This window comes from Parasteatoda tepidariorum, chromosome 3 (genome assembly GCF_043381705.1).
Source record: "Parasteatoda tepidariorum isolate YZ-2023 chromosome 3, CAS_Ptep_4.0, whole genome shotgun sequence".
NCBI classification, from domain to species: Eukaryota; Metazoa; Arthropoda; class Arachnida; order Araneae; family Theridiidae; genus Parasteatoda; species Parasteatoda tepidariorum.
The window spans coordinates 48,618,317-48,642,358 of NC_092206.1; the positions used below are offsets into that span (position 1 = coordinate 48,618,317).

Below are 24,042 nucleotides of genomic sequence, written 5' to 3' on the forward strand. Positions count from 1 at the left end.
GTTCCAAATTAGGATTTATTTTTAACTAGTAATAATTTTGGAAACCTATATGATTAAACCTTTGATTTGTATCAAATCAAAAATTGGCTATATATTTAATATTTTTTTAACGAAATTACCCAAGCGAAATGTCACTGAAAAAAATAGTACTATTAAGATAAAAACAATTAAAAAATTCTGATAACCATACATTGAAAAACGAGGAAAAAGATAAGCATTTAAAAAAAATTGCTTTAATATTCCCTATCAAACCTTTCAATCAAAGAAAACAACCGAATTTAACAATAAAAAAAATGTTTCTCTGATAACTATTTTCATCATTTATTACAGTTCTTTTTCGTTTCACCAAAAACCATAATTTCATTTATTTTTGTTTACAAATTTTCAGCATTAACATATTACCAAAAACAAACTCAGAATTTAACTCAGTGTTGCTCGATCTGTAAATTAAACTATCTTATTTTAATTGTTAAAACAATGAAAAAATTAATGTCATTCCTCACATTAAATATTTTCAGAATGATTAACTATATTTATTTAATATGTTTGAGTTTTATGCATTAAATCACATATCTGCCCTAAGAAGTTTGGTCATTTAGGGTTCCATACCCAGAAAAAATTGGAAACTTACCTTTTAAAAGATCACTAGAAAAGTTAAGGGAAGGGGGAAAAAATTTCTCAGCTTATTGAATTGCTGAGTTATTTATGCATTTGAAAAATAACTCTTTCATCATAACTCAATTTCAGTTGAATGCAAATAATTATAAATTATTCTTGTTTTGTGAGTTGTTGTTGTGGTTATTAATTTTTATTATTTGAATTCCATTCTTCAGGTCTTTTTTCTTGATACAAAATTTATATTTAATTAGGTGCTCCAAATTCTTTATCACACATTTTATTTATATAGAATACTGTAGCTGTGGTGTAAATCACATTTTATCTTCAGAAAAAATCTATTTAACTAAAAAAAAGCTACAATAAGTACAAAAGCAAAAATATTGTACCATTATTGTTTTAGAATTGTCATTTGGATTCATATCTAATAAAGAAAAAAAATAAAGAAAATTTATTTTTAAAGAAATTAATATCATTATTAAAAGAAGAAATTATTATTTATTATTAAAGAAATTATTATTTATTATTAAAAAAATTATTATTACTTATTATTAAACAAAATTCATGATACTTTTCTGCATTTTAACTTTTCAGGACATTGCTTGAAGTTAACAAGTACAAATTTTAAATTAATAAATATATTTAAAATGCTTTTTTCTGTAAATAAATTTTATTCAAAATGTTGTTTAATTTTCTTTTTTCTTTTAAAACATTTGTAATTGTATTTCCAGTTTTGTAACTGGAGAAATACCATCTTCAGAAAGTTTGAATTACGTGTGCTCTGATTCAGAATCGAGAAAAATTCACGAGCTGGCACTTACTGGCATGTTTGGTAAATTTAATCACTATTGTTTACAATTCTAATAATTTTCTTTAGTATTTCACACATTGCTAACTTTTACTTCATTTCAGTTGCATCTGCTATTAAAGAGCTGCGAGAAATTGTTTCAAGTTTCATGGTTACTGTTGTTCGTCACTATACGCTTGTTGCAATTAGCCAGCAAGCAGGTCCATTTGTTCTAGGTAATACCAGGAATGTTAAACCTCAAGGTATGGATCCTCTAGTAATAATAGATGCTGTTGCGGCTGTTATGGGTCATGAAGAAAAGGAGCTATGCAAACCTGGCAATGATGCTTTAGGTATTATTGTTGAAACTGCAAGTATATTTCTTGGCACAAAGCAAAGAGTAAGTTTCTTTTTATTTTGTTTTTACTAATTGTTATGAATAAAGTATTGAATAGTTATTGATTGGTTAAAGCACCAGCTAAACCAATTGACTTTGTTGTTAGTAAATCAGTGATATTGACTAATTATGACTTTATTTTTGGCAACATGAATAAAGTCATAATTTTAATTTTTTTCAGTCATAAAGCCAGTATTTAATTTTTTTTTTGTTCAAAACTATCTGTACATTTATAATGTTACACAGATTTCATTTTTCAAACCTTGTTAAAGACCTTCTTAAGGAATAAATTAAGACAAACTAGCTTAAATTTGCAATTTTTAATTTTAATGCAGAGTATTGATAAAAATAAATTTGAAAACTAAATGGTTTATTTTTTCTCCTCTAATTATATTATATTTGCTGTACTTTATTCTTTTAATTGGACAAAAGTTTAAAAAATACATTTTTGTAAAATGTTTTTGAATGACTACTGAATTTATGAAAATTGAATTTCTATCTAGTACAACTCTGGAAAATGTATGTGAAGAAACTGGTTGCATAATATATTAAAGTTTCATAATAAAAATTAAAAGCTTTTTGAAATTGTTCCTTTCAAATTTTTCAAACTTTTTATATTGTAAAAGGAAATAGTTTATTATTTGTTTATTTTCTTAATAACAATAGTTTTGAATATACTTTATTTTCTCTAAAAACTACTATTCAATTATAATTGCCACACTTGTTCCTAATTTCTTTCTACAGAACGGAAAAATTTTATTAAAAAAAATAACACTTCTAGATGTATTTTTTTTAAAAGGTGAGCAATAAAAGTTTTATTTTTAATCCCTGTTGTAACTGATTTAACCCCACCTGTAACTGATTATGAATAATCAAATATTTGAAATCTACATGCAAGCATATCAAATAAAATATCTCTTTTGAAACAGCTTTTTTATTAATTCATGATTATATTTTTCCGTATCCAATTTGTGATACGGAATGAATTATAAAATTTTATTTTATGTCAGTAAGTTGATATGAGCAGATCGAAAATTGGAGTTTGTTTGAACAATGCAAGATATTTTTTTCTTTTACCTTTTGCCAAAAAGTTTAATTCTGTTTTAAGCAAAAATTACAACTAACTACTGATCAAACAGATAAATGATTGTTTTTTGACCTGTTTCTAAAGAAATTGATCAAATAGTTTTATTTCAACTTATATTTTGAAAAAATTTTCAGAAGTTTCTGTATTCTTCTTGCACACCTTTTATGAGCCTTGCATGTAGCACTAGTGTATCACCAGTTACGCACTATTTATCTAATGAGCTACTAAAGTGTGTATATTTTATAAAATTTTTTTGCGCAAAGTTACTTATTAAATTTTCAATACCTTGTAATTTCTAAAAATTTTCAGAAATATTAGCTTTTTTTTAAATTTTTTTTTATTTGTTTTAAAACTTTAAAAAATTTTTAATGTTTTTTAGGCTTGCTGTTTACCAGTGTTAGAATATTTACAAGAAAAAATGTGTTCCCTTTGCTATGAACGAGCTTGGTATTCTAAACTTGGCGGGTAAGATTATTTGCATATTATTGTCCTAAAAGAAATATCATTTTGATATTTCTAAGTAAATAAGTGTATTTAGGCACTTTTTTACTGCATCTATGAACTTAATTAACTATTCTTGTATTTGAATTTAATTTATGTTAACTATTTCCTAGAAATTAATTTTACGCTAAAAAAAACAATGTATTTTTTAACTGTATAGTAGCAGTATTCAATGAAATTGTTCTGGCAAAAAAAATTCTTTTCTCTCGATCTGAAGGATAGCTAACATTTAGCATGTGGACCATAAATTGGCGATCGCAGTGCTCAAATACGCCATCTGGAGAGAAGATCAGTTTCATGCCTTTGGCCTTTCTCCCTTCCCTCTCCTCCTCTTATCAGTTGTATGGGAATGTACTAAGATATTTATCCATATCCTAATATTTTTCGTATTTAATTGTTAAAAATATTTTTAAAAATTTCCATGACGCTTTCTTTTAGAACTATGTTTAATGTAGTTTTCAGTTCCATGTAGTTTCCTAACGTAAAAGATTTTAATCTATTTGAAAATCAAGACAGAAACTAGCATCCTTCTTTCTTCTATGACTCTCCACATGCTATTGGTGAAAGCATGCTAAGTGTTGCCATAGGTAGAGAGTTCTGTTCTATGCTACCTGTAGCCCATTTCGATTGCCAATAGAATGTGACAACTTTCTGTAAGGCATGTGTGTTCAAAAAAAATAATAAAATAAAATAAATAAGTAACTAAAATAAAATTTTTATGAATTTTGAATTTTCATTCTCAAAAACTCTTTGGAAGTGTTCAGATCAGAGAGATTATGTTTGATTGCAATGCCATCCATCATCAAAAGGAAATTCAATTGAAAAAAATTAAAGAATAAAAGACAATATTTTTAAATGTTTAGAATAAAAATATTTGAGCTGTAAGCTAAGAATACTATTTTTTTAAAATTTAAGACACTTTCCATTCTCCCACCACTCCATTTCATCCAAATTCTGTTTTTTAAAGATTAATTTCCTTTCTTGTTGGTTGAAATGGGACTCTGTTTCTTTCAAATACATTTTTGAAAAGAATAATTATACAAGAAGTATTGTTGATAATTTTTTCTTTATGGAACAGCTTCAGTTTTTCTAACAATTTTGAAAATCATCCTTGATGTTATCTCTGTTTTTTTTCTTCATAGTCCTTTCTTTAGCTTCTTTTCTTCAATAAATTAATAAATACAAATTTAACCTTTATAAATTTAACCTTTATTATGCTGTTTGGGACTTAAATATGAATATTTGTTTTAGGGAAAATATGCTGTCATTTTCTTAATATTTCTCCATTGTATTTTACAGATGCATAGCATTAAAGACCTTGTTTGAAAAATGTCATAAGAAATGGGTTTTTGCCCACATGTATAGTTTTCTCAAAGCATTACTTTTTGTAATGATGGATTTAACTGGTGAAGTTTCAAGTGGTGCTGTTGATCTTGCTAAGTAAGATAGACAAATTTATTTTTTGAGATATAAAAATATAACTTATTTTTATGAGCTTAAAATAATTTTATAATGTTTTTCAAAGTTATTTAGTTAATCAAGTAATATCTGATGTATTAATTTCCTTATTAATATTTTGTTTAGATTTATCCTGATCCTCCAATCAATATTGTTTTTGTATATATTTACCTCTATAGTTTTATATCAGTTTAGTTTATACCATTGTTACATTACTTTCAACTTGAGCATGAATTATCATGTTATTTTTACCTTGAGTTCTGTGCAACATACCCTCACCAAACTTACATGATTTTAAATTATACTTTCAAACTAGTTTTTCAAATTTTTCATTCTGAAACAATGATTACAAGAACAACCAAATATTTCTCTTTATCATATGTATTGTCTTGAGTTAACTGAACTTGAAAACAGTAGAAATTGTGAATTTTTTTTTTAATATAATAATTTTACTTTCTTCAGTTAAAAATAAAACTGCTCAATGTGTAAAGTATCAATTCAAATTTTGCATTACCTAAAAAAAAAGAAAAAAATGATTTCATTACTCAATGGATATCATGACACATCTATATTTCCTATTTTTAATTGTAATTGATTGGTTGAAAAAGTAACTAATGTGTCAAAAATACTGCATCTGGTATGCTTTCTTATTAGTTCTAATGAAAATCCTTTTATTCCTTACTTATTTAAAAAGAAGAGGAATGATTTTACTTCATTAATTTTTTCCTACATTTTTATTTGTTTAGAAATAATTTACAAACGATGCTCACTACTTACTGTAAACATTTTCCTGGTGATGATGCAGAAATGGTTGCAGCTCAAAACAAAGCTATAATTGAAGTTGTTCAAGAACTTGTACGACAGCTGACTCAACCAAATACATGTGTTAGAGATCAAGTAAGTATTTTTAATGTCTTTTTCAATAACTTTAATAACAGATTTATTTCTTTAGTTTTAATTAGGTAAAAAATTAAATCTTATGAACGAATATTTAAATTATCGTATATGATTTCCTTATAAATTTATATGGTATACTATTTATAAAAGAAGAATAATTTTTTTATCAGTCAAAGAATTAGTTGAAAAACTTCGAGACATCAAAGAAATTTGTCTTCAGGGTTGTTATAGGAGATTGACAACCCTGAATATAGAAACTTAATTTTTTTTTAACTTACAGCTTAACTGAGTATAGAAAATTACAACTTAAATTTTAGGGACCATAATTGTTTTTCCCTAAAATGTTTATAAGACCAGAGATTTTTAACATTAGAAACATAAATAAATTTAGTTTATCATAATATAGTTTAGTTTATCTTAATACAATGGTAAGCAAAATTCTTTGAAAATTGGATGATAATAATTTAAAACTTCAAAAAACTTAAAAATATTACAGCAAAAATAGCAATATGTTTGCATTAAACTGCAATTGCTATTTCAAAAGTTCTTTTAAAAAAAATTTGAACTGCATTGTTCAAATTTCGAAAAGTAATGATAAATGCTCATCCCTTAGCTTCCATTTTTAATAAAATTCTTCACAAGGTTTATGGATGAAAATGCATGTTGATTCGTAGAAAATAAGATGGTGCAATCATATATTATCTCTAATTTTCTATATGTTTGGCATTATATTTTTGGGACTCAGACAATCATTTGATAAGGATATAAATATTGTCAATATTATGTAAATATATTTTTTATTTGTGGCAAGTCATAAAAAGTTTTTTCAGACAGGAAAGAGCTGGCTTGTGAGTGGTATTTGCCCATACGTGGATTAATTGATGAAAATCCTTTTATACTTGATTTTTGATGGGAAAATATAATCTTAGTATTTATTATGTTTGGAGGCTTTAACAAGAATATGGGAAATTTTAATTTCAGAACATTGAGAAACTGTTTGAGGCTATTATTAGTTGGTAACTTGTAGCTCAATTATTTCAAGTCTTTATGTGTGTCAAGTCATAAAAAATATTTTTTATGACAATTAAATACTGATTATTAATATTAAATACTATTATTGTTAATACTAATGTTTGATGTGGTTGAAGAAAAAATAAAATTTATAAATTGATTTTGGTACACAGTTGTCATGACATTGAATTATATTTAGTTTAATTGCATGAAATTAAAAAGTTAGCTGTTGCATTTATGGAGAAAGAAAATCATCGAAATATTTACGTTTTTTCTTCATAAAATTAATTGATTTTTAATTGTAAAATACATTCTCAGCTTTTTTTATTTTTGGGGACTCCTGAAATAAATTTTTTTTTTTTTCGATAATTTGTGAAATTTTAACTTAGATTATTGAGAAACTGTGTGTGATGATTGTTTAGATTGTAACTTGCAATTTTCATTTTAAATATATTCTTAGCTTTTATTATCTAAGTAACATTGACAACCTCTAAACTGTTTTGTTTAAATTTCTAAACATATTTATAGGAGTTAATTCAGTTTTAATATTTATAGGCTATGCATTCATTGAAAGTAATTGCAGAAGTTAGAAATACAACCATCACTAATATTATTGAGCCACATAAAGAACTGCTCGTTGATTATGTTCCATTACGAAAACACAATCTACGACACCAGCCTGTGCTATCTCAAATAGGATTGTTAGACGGAAATACTTTCTGCATTACTTTAGAACCTCGTCTCTTCTCATATGGTATGTAAAAGAGACATTTTAAAAGTTCTATGATTTTAAGATTTTTGTAAAAATTGCGTGCCTTTTTTCCAAAATGTATCACTGTTATTGGTTAATTTTTCTTCTAAAATACATGCTACATAAATCATTTCAGAATAAAACTAAATGGCACAAATCGCAATATTTTTTTTTAAAAAAAATTATATTTTTTAAAGTTTAAATCATATATTTTTATTTATTTACAGCAAAACTCTAATGAAACGTATTAATATTGCTTAATATTCTTTACAAACAATATTATAACTAAAGAACTCAATGTTACTATCTCAAATATAGTTAAAATTAATTTAAAAACTTATAACTCTAAAAATAAAATTATTGTTGTTTTTACTTAGGCTCAATACTTTCGTATATTTATAAAAACTAAAACCCAATTTGCCAGTTAAATATCAAATGAAAAATAAATAAATTTAGATCAGAAAACATTAAAAAAAATTATTCTAAATTGATCTTTGCAGAACTTTATTTCTTAACATTATTTCTCAAAACACAATCCTTGTCTCTGAACTAAAGGGATAAATGGATAAAAACGATGTGTCATAAGAAGAATAATTTGTGAAGATTGATTTTACATTTAAAACCCATCAGTGATCCTGCTAGATTTTGGAAACTATGGGTCCTTAGGATCTAGGACTTCCACAATTCTAGATCCCTTTTTATTAAAAGTGGGTCCCTAAAAGAAATATGACTTTTTTTCCTCTTTACCTATTACTATGATAATTTGTAATTGTTCTATCTATTGATAGAGAAAACAAAGAATTTCAAAATAAATAAATGAAAATAGAACGAAAAAAAGGAAAGAGTTATTTGAACAATCAAGGCTTTTAATTGAGACTGATTAAACGCCAGCATTAAGGAAAGAAAATGGTGTAATACGCTACTCAGATTTCTTTTCTAAGTTCTCTTGGAGCTACTAATAAAGGAAATTTTTTTAAATTTTATTTATATATTTAAAGTTTGGTTATAATTTTGCCTCAAGCTTCCCTTGTCCACGCTGGTGAATTGCGTATCCCTTGGGATGCGTAATAGTTTATTTTTTTACTCACTTGTACGATTTTTGATGTACTTGATGCATTATGTCATAAGTGGAATCACTGACCCTACCCACTTTTCCTCTTTTTTAATTATGATGGTATCTCTATTAATGAACTTCTAAAATAATGATATTGTTGCCATAAAGCAGGCTAACTCTTACCTCTTCCCAATATGTTTTTTTTCAAAACCTATCCTTCATTCTTATATAATTCAGTTGTAATAAAATCAGAAAATATTGAACGTAGAATTATATTAGAAAGTTAAATTTCTGGATGATTTTTGAAAAATACTTCCTTGAAAACTACTTCTTCAATTTTTAATTTTCTATTGTCATCCACATAGTGATAATAAAATTTTAAATTAATGTTATAAGGCTATTACATTATTTCAGGGGGGAAAAGCGTAGAAATTTTTTTAGAATCAATGATAGAATATTTATGAATATCTTTCATAGATATTCATAGCAGAAATTCTGATGGAAAAAATCTTACATTTTATTTATTTTTTAATTCAGGTGATTCAGCAATGGCCAAAACTATGTTTTGAAATCACATTCTTTTTCTTCTTTTTTTTTTTAATTAAGTACTCATGATGAAAGTAATTTCTTTTAGCTTGTGAGAAACAAGACTGTATGTTTAGATGAAAGAAGAGAAGTTATTTGAAAATTTTTTTAAACTAATGTTGTATTTGACTTTATGTAGTATTTATATGTGAGAATGATTGGTTAAATTTTTTTTAAAAATATTTTGTGTGATTGTTTTCTATCAGAAATATTACTTTCATTCAATTTGTAAGACATTCGAAATCAATTAATTTGTTAATCAGAAGAAAAAATTATTGCTAACTTAATTTGAGTTAAAAGAAATTAAAATTAAATATGTGTCATCTAATAACTAATATTTTTATTCCAGATATGTCCGTTCCTGATCACAAATCATTCTTTGATGAATTAGTGATGTTATGTGAATGTGATGATGCTAATCTCCTTAAATTTGCCTGCTACAAGTCACTAACTAATTTGATTCCGATTCGAAAATCTATGCTGAGACTACTTTCTGCTTGTCATTACATGCAAGAGAAGCAGAACGATATATTTCAACATCTATACAGAGCCTTAAGCTCCAGCAATTCTGAAATGCAAGAGATTGGCTATCAATGCATAAAGGATATCCTCGGAAAATATGAGATCGATATTGATATGGTATTTTTCAATTCATTTTTAGAATATTTCTCTTAAGTTTCAAATGATTTAATTTTATTTTTTATATTTATTTGCAGGTGCATACTACTATTCGACCTCTACTGCTTAAGTTAGGTGATTATCGATCTCTTAACTTGCCTGCTATTCAGCACTTGAGTTACTTGACACTACTTTTTCCTAAACTGTTTAATGAGAAACTTTGTGGGACGCTTCTTACGCACTTGCATAAATGTTTGGAAGTGGCAGAAAATACAATAAAGGCTAATGAAAGATCAGCTGTTGTGACGGAAGTGAAAATATGCTCTGGCATAATCAATATTTTTCATCAGGTACATTTTTCCTAGTAATTCTTCAATTTCAAGTTTAATCATTTATTACTATTCTCCAAGTTATTTCTGTGACATTTTTCCTTGTTATTTATGGCTTGAATAATTTATTTAAATTAAAATAAAATCTGTATTATGGTATCAACTTGTATACATAAAAATATATATTGTGCTAACAATTATATATATATACTGCTTTTTTATTTTTACTATTCAACTGTTCCATACAAATAAGCTAATATATCATAGTGTTGTAGCTAAAAGGTTAGTAAGTTTTGGGGGCCCTTATTTCCCGTGCATGATAGTTTATGACATGAGATTATAGAGGATCTAGTTCATTCTGTAATATTGATGTTTTTTCCCTCTGGCAAAGAGTTTAAAAAAAGATAATGCATCTTGCTATACTGTAGATAATGTTCAAATTATATGTGCAGAACACTGTATATTTGGTAGTTTGCTATAAAAAACTAAAACTTATTTGAGGTTGCTCTGGTATTGAGCATTTATTTGTAGTATGAAATTTGAAAAAGTATGTTTTTTTTTAATGTTAATAGAACATTTCTAATCAATATTTTTTTATTTGTCAGCACTAAATACTTGAAACATTTTGCTTTAGGTTTGTTACTATCAAAAGTAATTTAATTTTTATAATTATTGTAACAATTCATGCATTTTTGTTTCATTTCTTTGTTCCGTTTTTCAGATTCCAGCTGCAACTGCAAAGTTCATTGAACCATTACTAAGTGCAGTTCTTAAAACTGAAAGAAATCTGTTGATGGAAGCAGGTAGTCCATATCGTGAACCTTTGATCAAATTCTTGAAGCGATATCCAACCCAAACAATCGAACTTCTTTTGTCAGATCAAAATATTTATGAAGAGCAAGTGACCAGATTTTCAGAGGTAACTTATTAAATTTATAATTTAAAGCTATTTGTATTGTTTAAAAAATGATTGTAAAAAAGAATAATAAAAATGTTCTAGATACTTTTGACGCACTGTTGCAATGCTTATAACTTTTTTAATAAATATATTGACCTTTATTTCATTTATGTTATCCATCTTGTAATTTTGTCAAGTCATTCTCTCAGCTTTGAAAATTTTTTAAATATTTGTCACAAATGATTATTTTGAGTTAGTGTTTATTCTATTTTTAAAATTGTTGAATTAATGTGGAATTATCTACAGTTCCAGTTTTTGGGATGACAGAAATTAGTAACTTTTTTTAAATTTTATGAAAAAAATTTCTTTAAAAATAAAATAATAATTTCTTTAAATAAAAAAAAAAAGTTATAAAAAAATTTCTTCCTTTAAATAAAAAAAAAATTTCTTCAAAAAAAATTTTTTTTTTAAAATTAAATTTATACTTTATTACAACAATTAAAAACCAATTTCTCCGCCTATGCTAATTTTCATCTTCTGATTGCCGTTTTGAAATAAGAATAGTACTACTTGAGAAATTGAAGTACTATCAATAAACAAAGTGTTATTAAGAATGATTTGATATTTTGTTCCATTGAAAAATGAATGACTTCATAAAAGAAGAAATGAAATATCAAATATAAAACCTATATTTATGGAAATTTTTGTCTTTTAAAAATTTGCCATTGCTTTCTTTTTATTTCATTTATAATTTTTTTTTTTGCTGGCAATTAATTAATAGTACATGAATAATTAAAGTTTATGAAATATATTTATCTATTTTACTTTAACTTTCCAGTATCTATTAAAGAATCAGGAAGGTAAAGCTTTCCGTGAAGTTTTGCAACAAAATCCAACAAAACTGGTATCAATGGCTTTTGGAGCTAATCAAACTACAACACCTGTAACGTCTACCATTACTGGTGTAACCCATGTTCCAATAATCCATGAAATACAGTTCCAGGCAATTAGAACTGTAAGCTTACTCGCAAAACTAGATGACGAATGGTTATCAGAACAACATCAATTAGTTGCATGCTTGAGAAAAATCTGGATTTCCAAAGACTTTCAAGATCGCCATCTCAAAGCAGACTCTGTCGATTATACTCAATGGAAAGAACCCAAACTGCTTGCAAAGTGTTTGCTCAATTTTGTTAAACACCATCCGAATGAAATCGAGCTTTTGTTTCAGCTTTTGAGGGCTTTTACTGGTCGCTTCATTCCAGACTTTGAATTCTTAAGAGACTTTTTGGAAAACACAGTGGCCAACAACTATACGGTCGATTGGAAAAGAATGGCATTTTTTAAGTTTGTTGAACTGTTCTGTGATGATAATTTTTCTCAAGATTTGAAAGCAAAGATATTGCAGTATATCCTTATCCCATCATTTGCTGTTGCTTTTGAGAAAGGAGAAGGGGAGCGACTGATTGGAGGTCCACCAGCTCCCGAGCAAGATCAAAATGAGAATGTAATGAGTGTATTTATCAATAAAGTGATCGACTCTGATAATCCTTTTGGCACATCTGATGCAGTAAGGATATTGCTTCTGCAATTCTCGTGCCTCCTTGTAGAACAGGCATCACCGCATATACATGATGCAGCAAATAAGTAAGTTTTTTTCCCTTTTTTTTGAATACACACATTGAGTTACATTAACCAATAGTAACTTAACGACTGAAAGACTTGCAACTGAAATACAAATTTACAAGAGATTTTATAATTTGTTGAAAATTTGAATGTGTGAAGTTTTTAGGATGCCAAACAAAACACAAAGATTTTAAAAATAAAAAGCTTAAAAAATGTTTATTTTTTCATTTTAATTATTTTTTTTATGAATTGGTTTAAAGTCTATTGAATTTTGTTCACTAGAATAAACCCCTTAAAAATTTAATGTTTTATGCTTTCTTTTTATTAAAAATGAACTTGAGCTATCAAGTTTTTTTTTTAAGTAATATCCTTTTATATTAATAGAATATTAATATTAATTAAGAAAATATTGTTTCTGAAAGTTGACCATTAGTATATTTGAAGATGTATTTTATTGACTACATGTAGCTAATGCAGCTCTTAGGTCTCACTAAATAATTTAATTGTATGTTTCAAAGATGTTATTATAATAGAAATAAAAATATTTTTATTATAGTTAATTATAAAATTGGCATTGCATTAAAAGTGTTTTTGTTATAAATATCTCAACTAATTAACAATTTGTACATATTGGTTATTCGTAAATTAAGTTTGTTATCAAAAATTGTTTTATTTAAGTTAACTTCATTTTATTTAGAATTTAGTTTCTGAAAAAAGTTTAGAACTTAATTGAGAAGCATAACTGTTATTTATATTTAAAATATTACCAACAAAGTACTTTATTGATTAAAATTAAATGAATTAAAAAATGCATGAAATTTTATCTTTTAGTTCCATTAATTTACTAAAATACTGATTTTATATTATAAGATATTCCTTGATAAGATATTCCTTGAAATTAAGCATAGTTAATGAACATGACATTTTGATGAGTTAAGAAAACTAACTTAAAAATGAATAGGAACATTGAGAAACTATTTACAAAGTGACTTTTAGCTGTCATTTAACGAACTGTTTCACAATTGAATACTTGTAAATTGCTCAGTGATCAATGGGCACTTAAAAAAAAAAAAAAAAATTCATTTGTAAATTTAATAATATGTTCTGTAGATTTTTTTCCCCTGCCCAATCTTTAAATAAGATGGTTTTTGATGGGAAATTGTGTTTCCTCTTCACTTTTCAAAATTTTCTAAAGTAAATGTTCCTAAATTCTCAAAAACGTTAAAACTTTCTTACACTAAACTCTTCAGCTGTCTATAACATGTTTAAAAATGTTAATAATCTTGCCTTATTCAAAAAATAGTTGAGTGTAAATTTAAAAAAAAACTTGTATTTTGAATGATTAGTACTGTATGTAAGTATGAGCATGTTGAATTACATGTTTAACACCTGAATTTGAAGTGTACGTGTAGATAAAATTATTATTTTTTCAAAACGTTTTTGCCAGATTTTAATTTTTCTGCTTATGTATTTTATTAGGCGACAAGGAAATAAGCTTCGGAGACTTATGACATTTGCTTGGCCTTGCTTGATCACTAAAAACTGTGTAGATCCTGCAACTAAATACCATGGCCATTTACTGTTAGCCAATATCATTGCCAAGTTTGCAATTCATAAGAAGATTGTACTGCAAGTAAGTTCAGTCCTCTCTTTCGACTTTAATATTAAGTATAAAATGTTGATTTCACACTGAAAATGTATTAAATTATTTATCTTACCTCAGTCTGCAGTCCTTGTTAAAAAAACTTTGCTACTTTGCATTAAAAAAAGAGAGACAAAATATTTATCTTTTAGTTTTTTTTTTTTTTTTTTTTNTTTTTTTTTTTTTTTTTTTTTTTTTTTTTTTTTTTTTTTTTGTTAATTAGTCTGCCTGTAACTTTTAAAAATAAATGTTTGAGTGAAAAAAAAACATAGAATATGAATGCATCTGACAAATAACCTGGAATAAATTCAACTATAATATAAGTGAAATGGAATATTATGTGCAATAGAAATTTTATGAATTTTAAATCAAAAATTGGAATGTTTTTTACAGCAGTTATTTGAAAGAAAAAGAGCAAACAATAGTAAATTATATCTATCACTTTTCCTCGAAAGTAATTTTGAGAAATATCTTATTGGCAAACCCTTAATTTTCAAACAAATGTTCAAATTTTTTTGTTAAAAAATTTAATCTTATTATGTATTTTATTTTGTTTATTTATTTTTCGCTTAACTTCAAGTAAAAATTTCATACTTTTGTCTTTAGGTGTTTCATAGTTTGCTCAAGGCTCATGCAGCTGAAGCTCGATCAGTTGTGAGGCAGGCACTGGAAATCCTGACTCCTGCAATGCCTGTCAGAATGGAGGATGGAAATAATATGTTGACTCATTGGACTAAGAAAATTATAGTTGAAGAAGGTCATACGCTTGCACAACTTGTTCATATGTTACAACTTCTCGTTCGTCATTATAAAGTAAACAGAATTTTCTTTCTTACCTTTGCTTTGGCATCAATATTCATTCACAATCTATGTTTTGATAAATAACATATCTATTTAGCAATAAAATCATTCAGAGATTTATTATAGTGGAATATTCTTAAAAAAATTTAATATGGTTTTTACTATTTTTTTTATTAGATTGTTCTTTAAGTGGTAGGTTTTAACCTAGCCTTTTTGTAATAAATTTATGATAAGTCTTCTTAAAAAAAAATTAATTGATATCTAAGTAGCTTTTAAGTTTTCTAAATTCTTCCAAATGAATAAAGCTAAAAAACGCATGTTACTAATACAGTGTTTTCCCTAAGCGTTTTTAGAAGGGCGGCCTGCCCTTGTGTGGGCCCTCTTTTACCTTTTTGTAAAAATAAGCCACCATCCCTTAAAAGCACTGCCTTTTATTCATATTATATTAAAAAAATTAATTTACTGCTTAAATAATAATTACATACTGCTAAAATTAACTCTGGTTATAGGTTTAATTCTGATTACTTTTATCAGGAGTATTCTCAACTGGTTAAATTTTTTTATAAGTTTCTCTTTTTTCGGGGGTATATTGATAAATTTTTTAAGTGATTTTGAATTTTAAAATTATTTTTAATACTTGATTAAAATGTTTACTTTAAAGAGATGTAACAAAAGTATTTCTAATATCTTTTTAACTTGCCTGCCATGCAACTTATTAATTCTTACTTTAAAAAGTTAAAACCATTAAAGATTGGAATTGTGCACACCACTTTCATTTTGAATTTTTTGAGACTGGAAAGCCACCAGCTTAAGGTTTAGAGAATCCTTGAACGAATGCCCCAAGAATTACTAGAGTGAAATTTGAGCTAGTGTTAAAGCTGAGTTATGCTCATTTTCTGTAAAGACCAAATAAATTGTGAGCAAGAAACAGTTATTATAGGTTTCATCCAATATACAAAAAATGAAGGTTGATGCATTAGAATTTTTAATTTTTTGTTTATTTACTACATTCGAATTATTAGGACTTAATTCAAATAAAAACTATAAAATTGTTAAAGACAATTTTTTAAGTAAATTCTCTTACATTACAATATAATAATAAGCAGAAACTTAAGATATTTACTGATTCATTCATTTTTGATCAATATATTTTATTGTGTTATAAGGATTTAATATATATATATATATATATCACTAGTTAATAGTATTTTTGCATTGATTAATTTTTTTAAAATTTTTCTGCTCAGGTTTATTATCCTGTTAGACATCATCTTATTAATCATATGGTTAGTTCTGTTCAACGTTTAGTCTTCACTCCTAATGCTACTATCGAACATAAAAGGCTTGCTGTTGATTTGGCAGAAGTAATTATCAGATGGGAAATTCAAAGGCACAAAGAAGAACAAGAAAAAGCTCAAACTGGTGTAGACAAAAATGAGGTAAGGTTGCATTTTTATTCTAAATATCATACTAAAAAAACATACATTTAATGGGGATAAATGAATATTTAAGTAATATATCCCACTCCACACTAAATCAGTACTATCCTTTGATTCTCATGTAATTTATAATGAGACAAAAATATTTATTTCTACTTAATACTTGTTAATAGTCTTAGTTTTTATTTATACAGTTTTTAAACCCATTTTATTATGATTTGTTAGCAAAGTTTAAGTTTATGAATACTGAGAAATCATGCCTAGAAATGTAATATTTCAGTACCTATAGACTATTAGTAAGCTTTACAGAGTATTCATTCCATTCACTCCTAATTTCCAAAGAACTCCTAAGAAATTTTCCAAACTGCTTAGAAATTCCATAGTTGCTATTTCATTTAATATTTTATCAATTACTCATTCCATTTCAACTTCTAAGTTGTTTCACATTCATACTTTAATGTTTTAAAATAGCATTTTTATGTTTATTTTTTATGATAATGTAACTATTTTTTAAATGATCCATAACTTAATTAAAAATGATTAATAACTTAATTTTCTTCACTTTTGAAGCAGATAGTGACAATTTCTTTATTGCAGTAATTCTTTATTTTTACCAATTCATTAAATTGGTGCAAGCAATAATCTGGTTCGGCTGCATGTATATACATCTAAACAAACAGAGTTTTAATCACTAGAATTACAGAAATTTAGCAATAATTTCTCTCGTTGCATGGTTAGAATTTTATTGAGAAAATTTATGTTATCCTAAAATCATGTGTTTATAAAAATCATGTGATCAAACTGAATTTCTAAGACAAATTTCATAAAATTACAGTGATAATTTATCAGGTATCAGAAATGACTTTATAATGTTTAATTAATGTTACAATTTTGTATAAATATAGTTATAATAACTTTCCTCTTGATAACATTTGTATTCTCTTTTTTATTTATTTTTTGATAGAATTTAATGTAGAAAATTTTGTCTAGTGAATGTTTCATTAGTAATTATTTTCTTATTAAATTTATGTATTAAAAGTTAGACTATTTTTTTCAGCCGCCTGAAGCTATTCAAAGTAATTTGTTAGCTTTAAAACAACAACAACAACGTACACTGAGTTCTGATCCATCTGACATCAGAAGGATAAGACCTTTGTCTGGTACAATTACAAATTACATGGATAGATATAAGCCAGTGGATAAAGAACATGCTGATGCTGTTGTCAACTTCTTACTTCGAATGGCTTGTCAAGTAAGTGTTTATCAATACAGTAAAGGCTTAACCTCATTTGGGTGCTAACTTTCAGTGAAGTCTCTATTTTACCCTTTCATTGATCTCTTTCAGTAAAATATTTATTTGATTCTTTTGCTACCACCAAAGCATATCTATTCTATAGACGCTTTTTAAATGTATGATAAAAATATTGTTTTTAATGAATTGTTATAATTATTGCCCATATGCAAAATTTGCTGACTGCACTTTTAGAGAAAAAAAAATGAGTTAACCGATCATTGTGAGGGTTTTTCCTCAGATTCAATATGAACATATTCTTGTTTAAAATTTCATAAGCTCTATAAATTCTATTTAACAAAATTTTTAACACTGTTTGCTATCACACTTTTCTGTGTTTAAAAAAAGTAGCTTGCAGGTTTTGCATCAAGTTTCTTAATTAAGCTTTTCAATTGAAAAGTTATTGCTTTTAATGCTCTTTTTTACATTTTATAAATTTTTTTAAATTGTATTGTTTATTCCAGGTAAAGTTCATATATTTCAAATAGAAAATTTTTTAAGGCAAATAAAAAAATTGCTGCAAAGGAGCAAAATATCTTAACAATTAAAAACTTTAAAAAAAATAAAAAAAATAAAAGAAAAAGGTACTTTTTAAATGAGACAAATCTTTTGTTTAAAAAAACTATTTTTCTACAGAGTGAAAAAAACAACAACTTGTGGTTGCAGCTAATTTTTTCATGCATTTTTCTAAAATGCGGGAGATTTTCCCTATTTTTTGAACTTAACAGGGTTCCCAGGGGGTTAGGGAATTCAGGAAAAACCTAGAAATTTCAGGAATTTTATTTTAGTTCTAAAAAGCTGAGAATAGTTAGGGAAAATCGTAATTTTTTATGAAAAAAAATTTAAAAATACCTACAAAATTCTATATATACCTGGAAAATAAAACCAGTCTTAGAATTGCCATTAACAGTAATCTGTTATCAAGATTTGAGTTAAATAATTCTAACATCTATTACTATTATTTTATAACATTACACTTTTTAGTGAAACTTTTTAATGTTTCCATTCTTATTCTATTATATGTTTGCTCACAAAATCTAATATTTGGTTTTACAAGTAAAAAAAAATCAAAATTTTTTGATGAAAAATTACATGGTACAGATAAAATATGGTTTGGGTTTCAATTCAAATTTACCTGATAGACCTTAGAACTATGTTATTTTTTATGTATAAACTTAATGGCTTAAGCTTCTGAATGTATTCTATTTTGTGGTCAATAGACATCTGTTCACTTTTCATTTACAAAAAAATATTATTATTATTATTTTAAAAGGGCGTTTTTGAAATTTGAGATCAATTTTTGATACTTTGATCAATAAATTGTTTAAAAAAAAAGTTCAAGGTATTAGTAGTTGTTAATAATTTTCTAAAAACCATAAAACAGTTTATTGTCTTAATAACTTTACTTCATTACTTACATAAAGTGTTGTATAAAACATTTAGAGATTATTAGCTTTGTTATCTGAAGTTACTTCAAATGAAAAAATTGTAAATTTCATTAGGTGTGTTTCCTAAAATACGTAATACTGTTTAATAATTTTTCCATGGTGTTTTGAAAGCTGGATTAAGTTATTTATTGACTTGAATTAACTTTTTTTTTATTTAGTAGAGATTTTAATTGAATTGAATAGTTTTTAATTTGTATTCAAATATATGTATCTAATAATATTCTCTTAACAGGTTAATGAGACAACGGCCACATCTGCTTGCACCGGTGAACTTTTATCAAGAAGATGTGTTTCATTGTTGAAAACTGCCTTAAAATCGGATGTTTGGCCAAATGCCGAACTAAAACTGGTGTGGTTTGACAAGTTGTTAAATACTGTAAAGGTAAGTAATATCTTTCCTTAAAAATAAAAAGTTTATTATCTGAATCTTAATTACTCCCTTTGCAACTGTCCCAATTTTTTTGAAAATACACATATTTATTTTAATAACTTATTTACTTAAAGCTAATACAACTTATTAATTTATATTTGCAACAAACTATTTATATCACTTAAATTCTTAGTTTTTTCATTTCAAAGATATGTTATAGATTCCTTTTTTAAGTAACGGTTACTTAAATGAAAATAAACAAAATGTTTGTATAGTTATGTTATTATTTTTATTTTAGGAAAATACAGCACCAAATTATGGTAATATTTGTACAGCTTTAGAATTGTTAGCATTTCTACTGTCCATATTAAGGAAAGATACGGTACTAACTACATTTAGACCCTTACAGCGTGGAATTGCGGCTTGTTTGTCTTGTAACAACACCAAAGTGAGTTTTATATTTATGAAAAATTATATATTTTCCTTTTTTTCTTTCTTACTTCTCATTCAAGTTTATGTGTTGAAATTCAGAAACTATCTAATTATTTTACATTATTTTCTTAAATTTCAATAATAAATTTATGTGATTTTTACATTAATTTAAGCCTTTAATAGCAATTTCACAATTTTCGAATTGAATTATGGATTTTCTATTATTAGTATAGTGTGTTTTTCACTGATCTATTGTTACAGATTAGATAATTCCATAATATTTTGTATTCATTTCAAAGTTTGAGAAAGTCAGATGCGGTAAGAAGAACTTAAAACTTCTCTAATTTATTCAAAAATGTTAGTAAATTAATTTAGCATGTAAAACCTTTTTTAAAGATTGCAATTTTAAAGAAAAAAGATTTCTCATTGTTAAAGATTTAATCTGGAAATATCGTTATTTCAGTTAATACTTACATTGTGATGTTGTATTATAGCTTTAAGAAATAAAATATATTTCCCATTTAGTTAGAGTTTCACAATCTACGGCCCAGGGGTCAAATACAACTCTTGTATGGTCAATGTGAAACCCCTTCTAGTGTAAGAAATAGTGTAAATAACTAGTATAAGAAATGCATAACTGTTGATGTCAATAAACCTTGAAAAAAAACTGAAATTATAATATTTAAATTTCAAAACGTAGGAGGTAGGAAATTTAGGGAGATTTCCAGGTGTCAAAAATCTTTAACCTTCCATCAATCCTTTCTTTCTTTCTTTTAAATATATATATAATCCACTTACATTAATACTAAACCTACTTTAATTAAATTTTTATAAGCAGACAAAGTGTACAAAACTTCAATTTTTTTAAATTCTAAAATCATTTATTTCATTTTAAAACAAATTAATGTTATTCTCATTATACGAAAGAATAATTATGTTTTTATCAAACTGTATAAAAACAAAATTTATTGTGGGCTATGAAAGTAAGCTAAAGTTACTTTTTTGTGACTTTCTTTTTAAAAAGATAGTACACCCTTACATTTAGTGTTTATTGCTGTAAATAAAATCATTAATTTTCCAATTCATTTTTCCAAACCTTTTTTTTCCCCATCATGTTAAGTTCATTATAAAAATATAGAGATATTTACTGAAGCAGCAAACACTAAAGAACAGTTTAATAATCTCATTGTTTAAAGATCAAAAAGCAATTTTTAAATAGTTCTTAGAATATTCTGCGTTTTATTTCACTAAACCGATAAATGCCCCTTCTAGGGCATAGGAATGGGATCACATGCAGGTGCTGTTGCTTTAATTTATTATTGATTTTCATTTTTTAGCTGATGTAAGATAGCTTCAGTGTGAATTGAATTTAAATTTGTGTATTGTTAAGATTTTATATTTTTTAATTAAAAATATGCTGAACTCAAACTTAATATTAAAAAATGTCTGTAATTATTTTAGGTGATACGATCTGTTCATAATTTACTTTCACGTTTAATGAGCTTATTTCCCACTGAACCCACCAATTCAAGTGTTGCTTCCAAATATGAAGAGTTAGAATGTTTGTATGCCGTAGTAAGCAATGTAGTACTTGAGGGATTATCTTCTTATGAAAAGTGTGTATTTAAAATTTTTTTTTGATACGTATATATACTTATATATATTTGCAATCTAATTAATCAAATTTGAATGTCTAATTCTTTCAAGGTCTGCTAATGCTGCTCCACAGTCATTGTTTGCTACACTGATGATCTTAAAATCAGCTTGTGTCAATAATCCTTGCTATATTGATCGTTTGATATCATCATTCATGCGTGTACTGCAGAAAATGGCCAAAGAGCATCTGAATCCTACCACAAATGAAGTTAACCCAAGTAATATTGCCAATACATTAAACAAAACTTTTTTTATTAATTTATTGTTGTATTATGCTGTCGTTTTACGACGGAAGGCAGCACTTCCACAAATGTTAGTTGTGAGATGAAGCAGATTTTTATACATAGATGTTTACAACTATAATTGTTTTACCACAATGGTATTTATGGTTTAGTTTCTCCAATTATTTTAACCGAATAGGAATTGGGAAGAGGAAATTCTCAAGAACTGGAGAAACTTTTGTCATGCTTAGGATGACAGATTAATGGTATAATTTTTGCTATTTGAAAAAATATGATGCAATTTATAATATTATGTCTATCCTTGATATAGTAAAGGCTAAAGGAACAGTTTATTATTTTTTTTATATGAGCTCAGTATTATTCAGTAAAATAGTGGTCAAATTTCGAAAATATTTTGAGGTTATTAATTTTTATTGTGAGGTTTTTAATTGTTAATTAATACTAAGGAAGATTTCCCTTGTATAAGTTTCAGTTGGAAAATCCTTATGTCACATACAAGGTTACATGCTAGTGATTTATTCTTTTTTTTTAGACTCTCTACCATTAAATGGCACTTTCAGTTCAATTGAATAAATTCATTTTAATTATTAGATGCACAAAAGAGTTGGAAAGAGTATTGATACTTAAAAAGTTTTAAATTTTTGCTTTGAAAAGTGTTTATTATTATTTATTTTTTTTAAGTAAAAGAAAATCAGCATAAAACTGCAAACTTTTTATGTCACACTAGCAGTTTTATTTTTATAGTTGAAAGTTAATTTAAAAAAAAAAAAAGTTTTTTTCTAAGAAACTAAGCATCTCAAACAAACAAGCTTTAAAGCTAACTAATTTTTATGATATAAAATATAAAAAAATTGTTTATTTATTTAAAATAGTTCTATCTCATAATTGGTAAATTTGTTTTTACACATAATTATATCAGTAGGAATCATTTATGTGATCTTTATTTAAGTGGCATTTCTGCAGGAAGAAAATGACACTGACTAAAATTAAAATCGTTTGCAAAAAATCATGTACCTTCGATTACATTTATGTAAAGCGAAGTAACTCCTAAAAATAACCAACCTCCATTATAAATCATTTTTCTGTGGAACAGAGAGGGCTCGCTCCCGAGAAGTTTAACTGTATAATAATTTAATAATATTTTTATAATTAAAGAAGTTTTAGTTTCTTTTTTAAATTAAAATATCTTTGGGTTGGTTCAGAACTAGTTTTATTATTAACTAGGTTGTTTTTGTGGTTGAGCTTTTTTTCTTCAAATATAAGTTAAAAAATTGCGTTTTTGAGAAGAAAAAAATGGTGTCAGTCTTAATCTCTGAGGAAAATGAGCTATTTTTGAAACTAAATATCTTAAATGAAACTAAAAATATTTAAAACTTATTTAAGTACATATGAAGTGTAAAATTAAAAAAATTCTCCCAATTATAAATAGTTACTTGAATTTTGTATTTTTCTTAATATTGTATCAGTATCTTAATAATTCACTATCCTTTGTATTACCAATTATTCCTATTTCTTTCTCTTGCAGTGGCTACAGATTTATTGATTCTTAGCTTAGATTTAGTCAAGAATCGTGTGGGGGTCATGGGTCAAGATATGCGTAAAACTTTCATTGGCACCATTTTGGTTGGTCTTATTGAAAAGTCACCTGATGTTAAAGTTCTCAAAGCTCTAACAAAAATGGTGGAAGACTGGGTTAAAAGTAAATCTACCATTGCAGTTAATCAAAGTCCGACCATTCGAGAAAAATCAATTCTGTTAGTAAAAATGATGCAATTCATTGAAAAAAGATTTCCAAATGACATGGATCTGAATGCACAATTTCTGGAACTTGTTCATTATGTGTATAGGTAAGTTTTCATTTTAAATTATTTTTTAATTTCTGACTTATATTACTTTTCTTTATTTTTGAAGTAAGTTTGTTGTTGTACTAGTCAGTCTTATTGTTGTTTCTATGAATGATTATGGTGTCTTTATTTTTTACTCCTAAAACTTTATCTATTCTTTGATCAATTTTATTTTTTTGATAAAAAACCGTAGAAATTTTAAATTGCTTATGAAATTCATTTTTAAATAAATCTTTATTTTTTTTAATGAATAAATTATGTTA

The 24,042-nt window shown here is 25.9% G+C and overlaps 1 protein-coding gene across 7 annotated transcripts in view; it reads left to right on the top strand.

Moving 5' to 3' along the window:
* Positions 1-24,042, top strand: part of LOC107452298 (Transcription-associated protein Nipped-A) — a 102,775-nt gene that overhangs the window by 37,885 nt on the left and 40,848 nt on the right. For all 7 annotated transcript variants that reach the window (XM_043043107.2, XM_043043109.2, XM_043043108.2 and 4 more), the window contains 19 exons: positions 1,347-1,447; positions 1,528-1,802; positions 3,266-3,351; positions 4,687-4,827; positions 5,592-5,742; positions 7,309-7,507; positions 9,493-9,782; positions 9,860-10,111; positions 10,812-11,009; positions 11,827-12,635; positions 14,094-14,247; positions 14,863-15,069; positions 16,305-16,496; positions 17,554-17,748; positions 19,468-19,617; positions 19,904-20,053; positions 21,499-21,653; positions 21,745-21,911; positions 23,461-23,782. In XM_043043107.2, the coding sequence (XP_042899041.1) occupies positions 1,347-1,447; positions 1,528-1,802; positions 3,266-3,351; positions 4,687-4,827; positions 5,592-5,742; positions 7,309-7,507; positions 9,493-9,782; positions 9,860-10,111; positions 10,812-11,009; positions 11,827-12,635; positions 14,094-14,247; positions 14,863-15,069; positions 16,305-16,496; positions 17,554-17,748; positions 19,468-19,617; positions 19,904-20,053; positions 21,499-21,653; positions 21,745-21,911; positions 23,461-23,782 (4,194 nt within the window). The remainder of the gene's footprint in view (positions 1-1,346; positions 1,448-1,527; positions 1,803-3,265; positions 3,352-4,686; positions 4,828-5,591; positions 5,743-7,308; positions 7,508-9,492; positions 9,783-9,859; positions 10,112-10,811; positions 11,010-11,826; positions 12,636-14,093; positions 14,248-14,862; positions 15,070-16,304; positions 16,497-17,553; positions 17,749-19,467; positions 19,618-19,903; positions 20,054-21,498; positions 21,654-21,744; positions 21,912-23,460; positions 23,783-24,042) is intronic.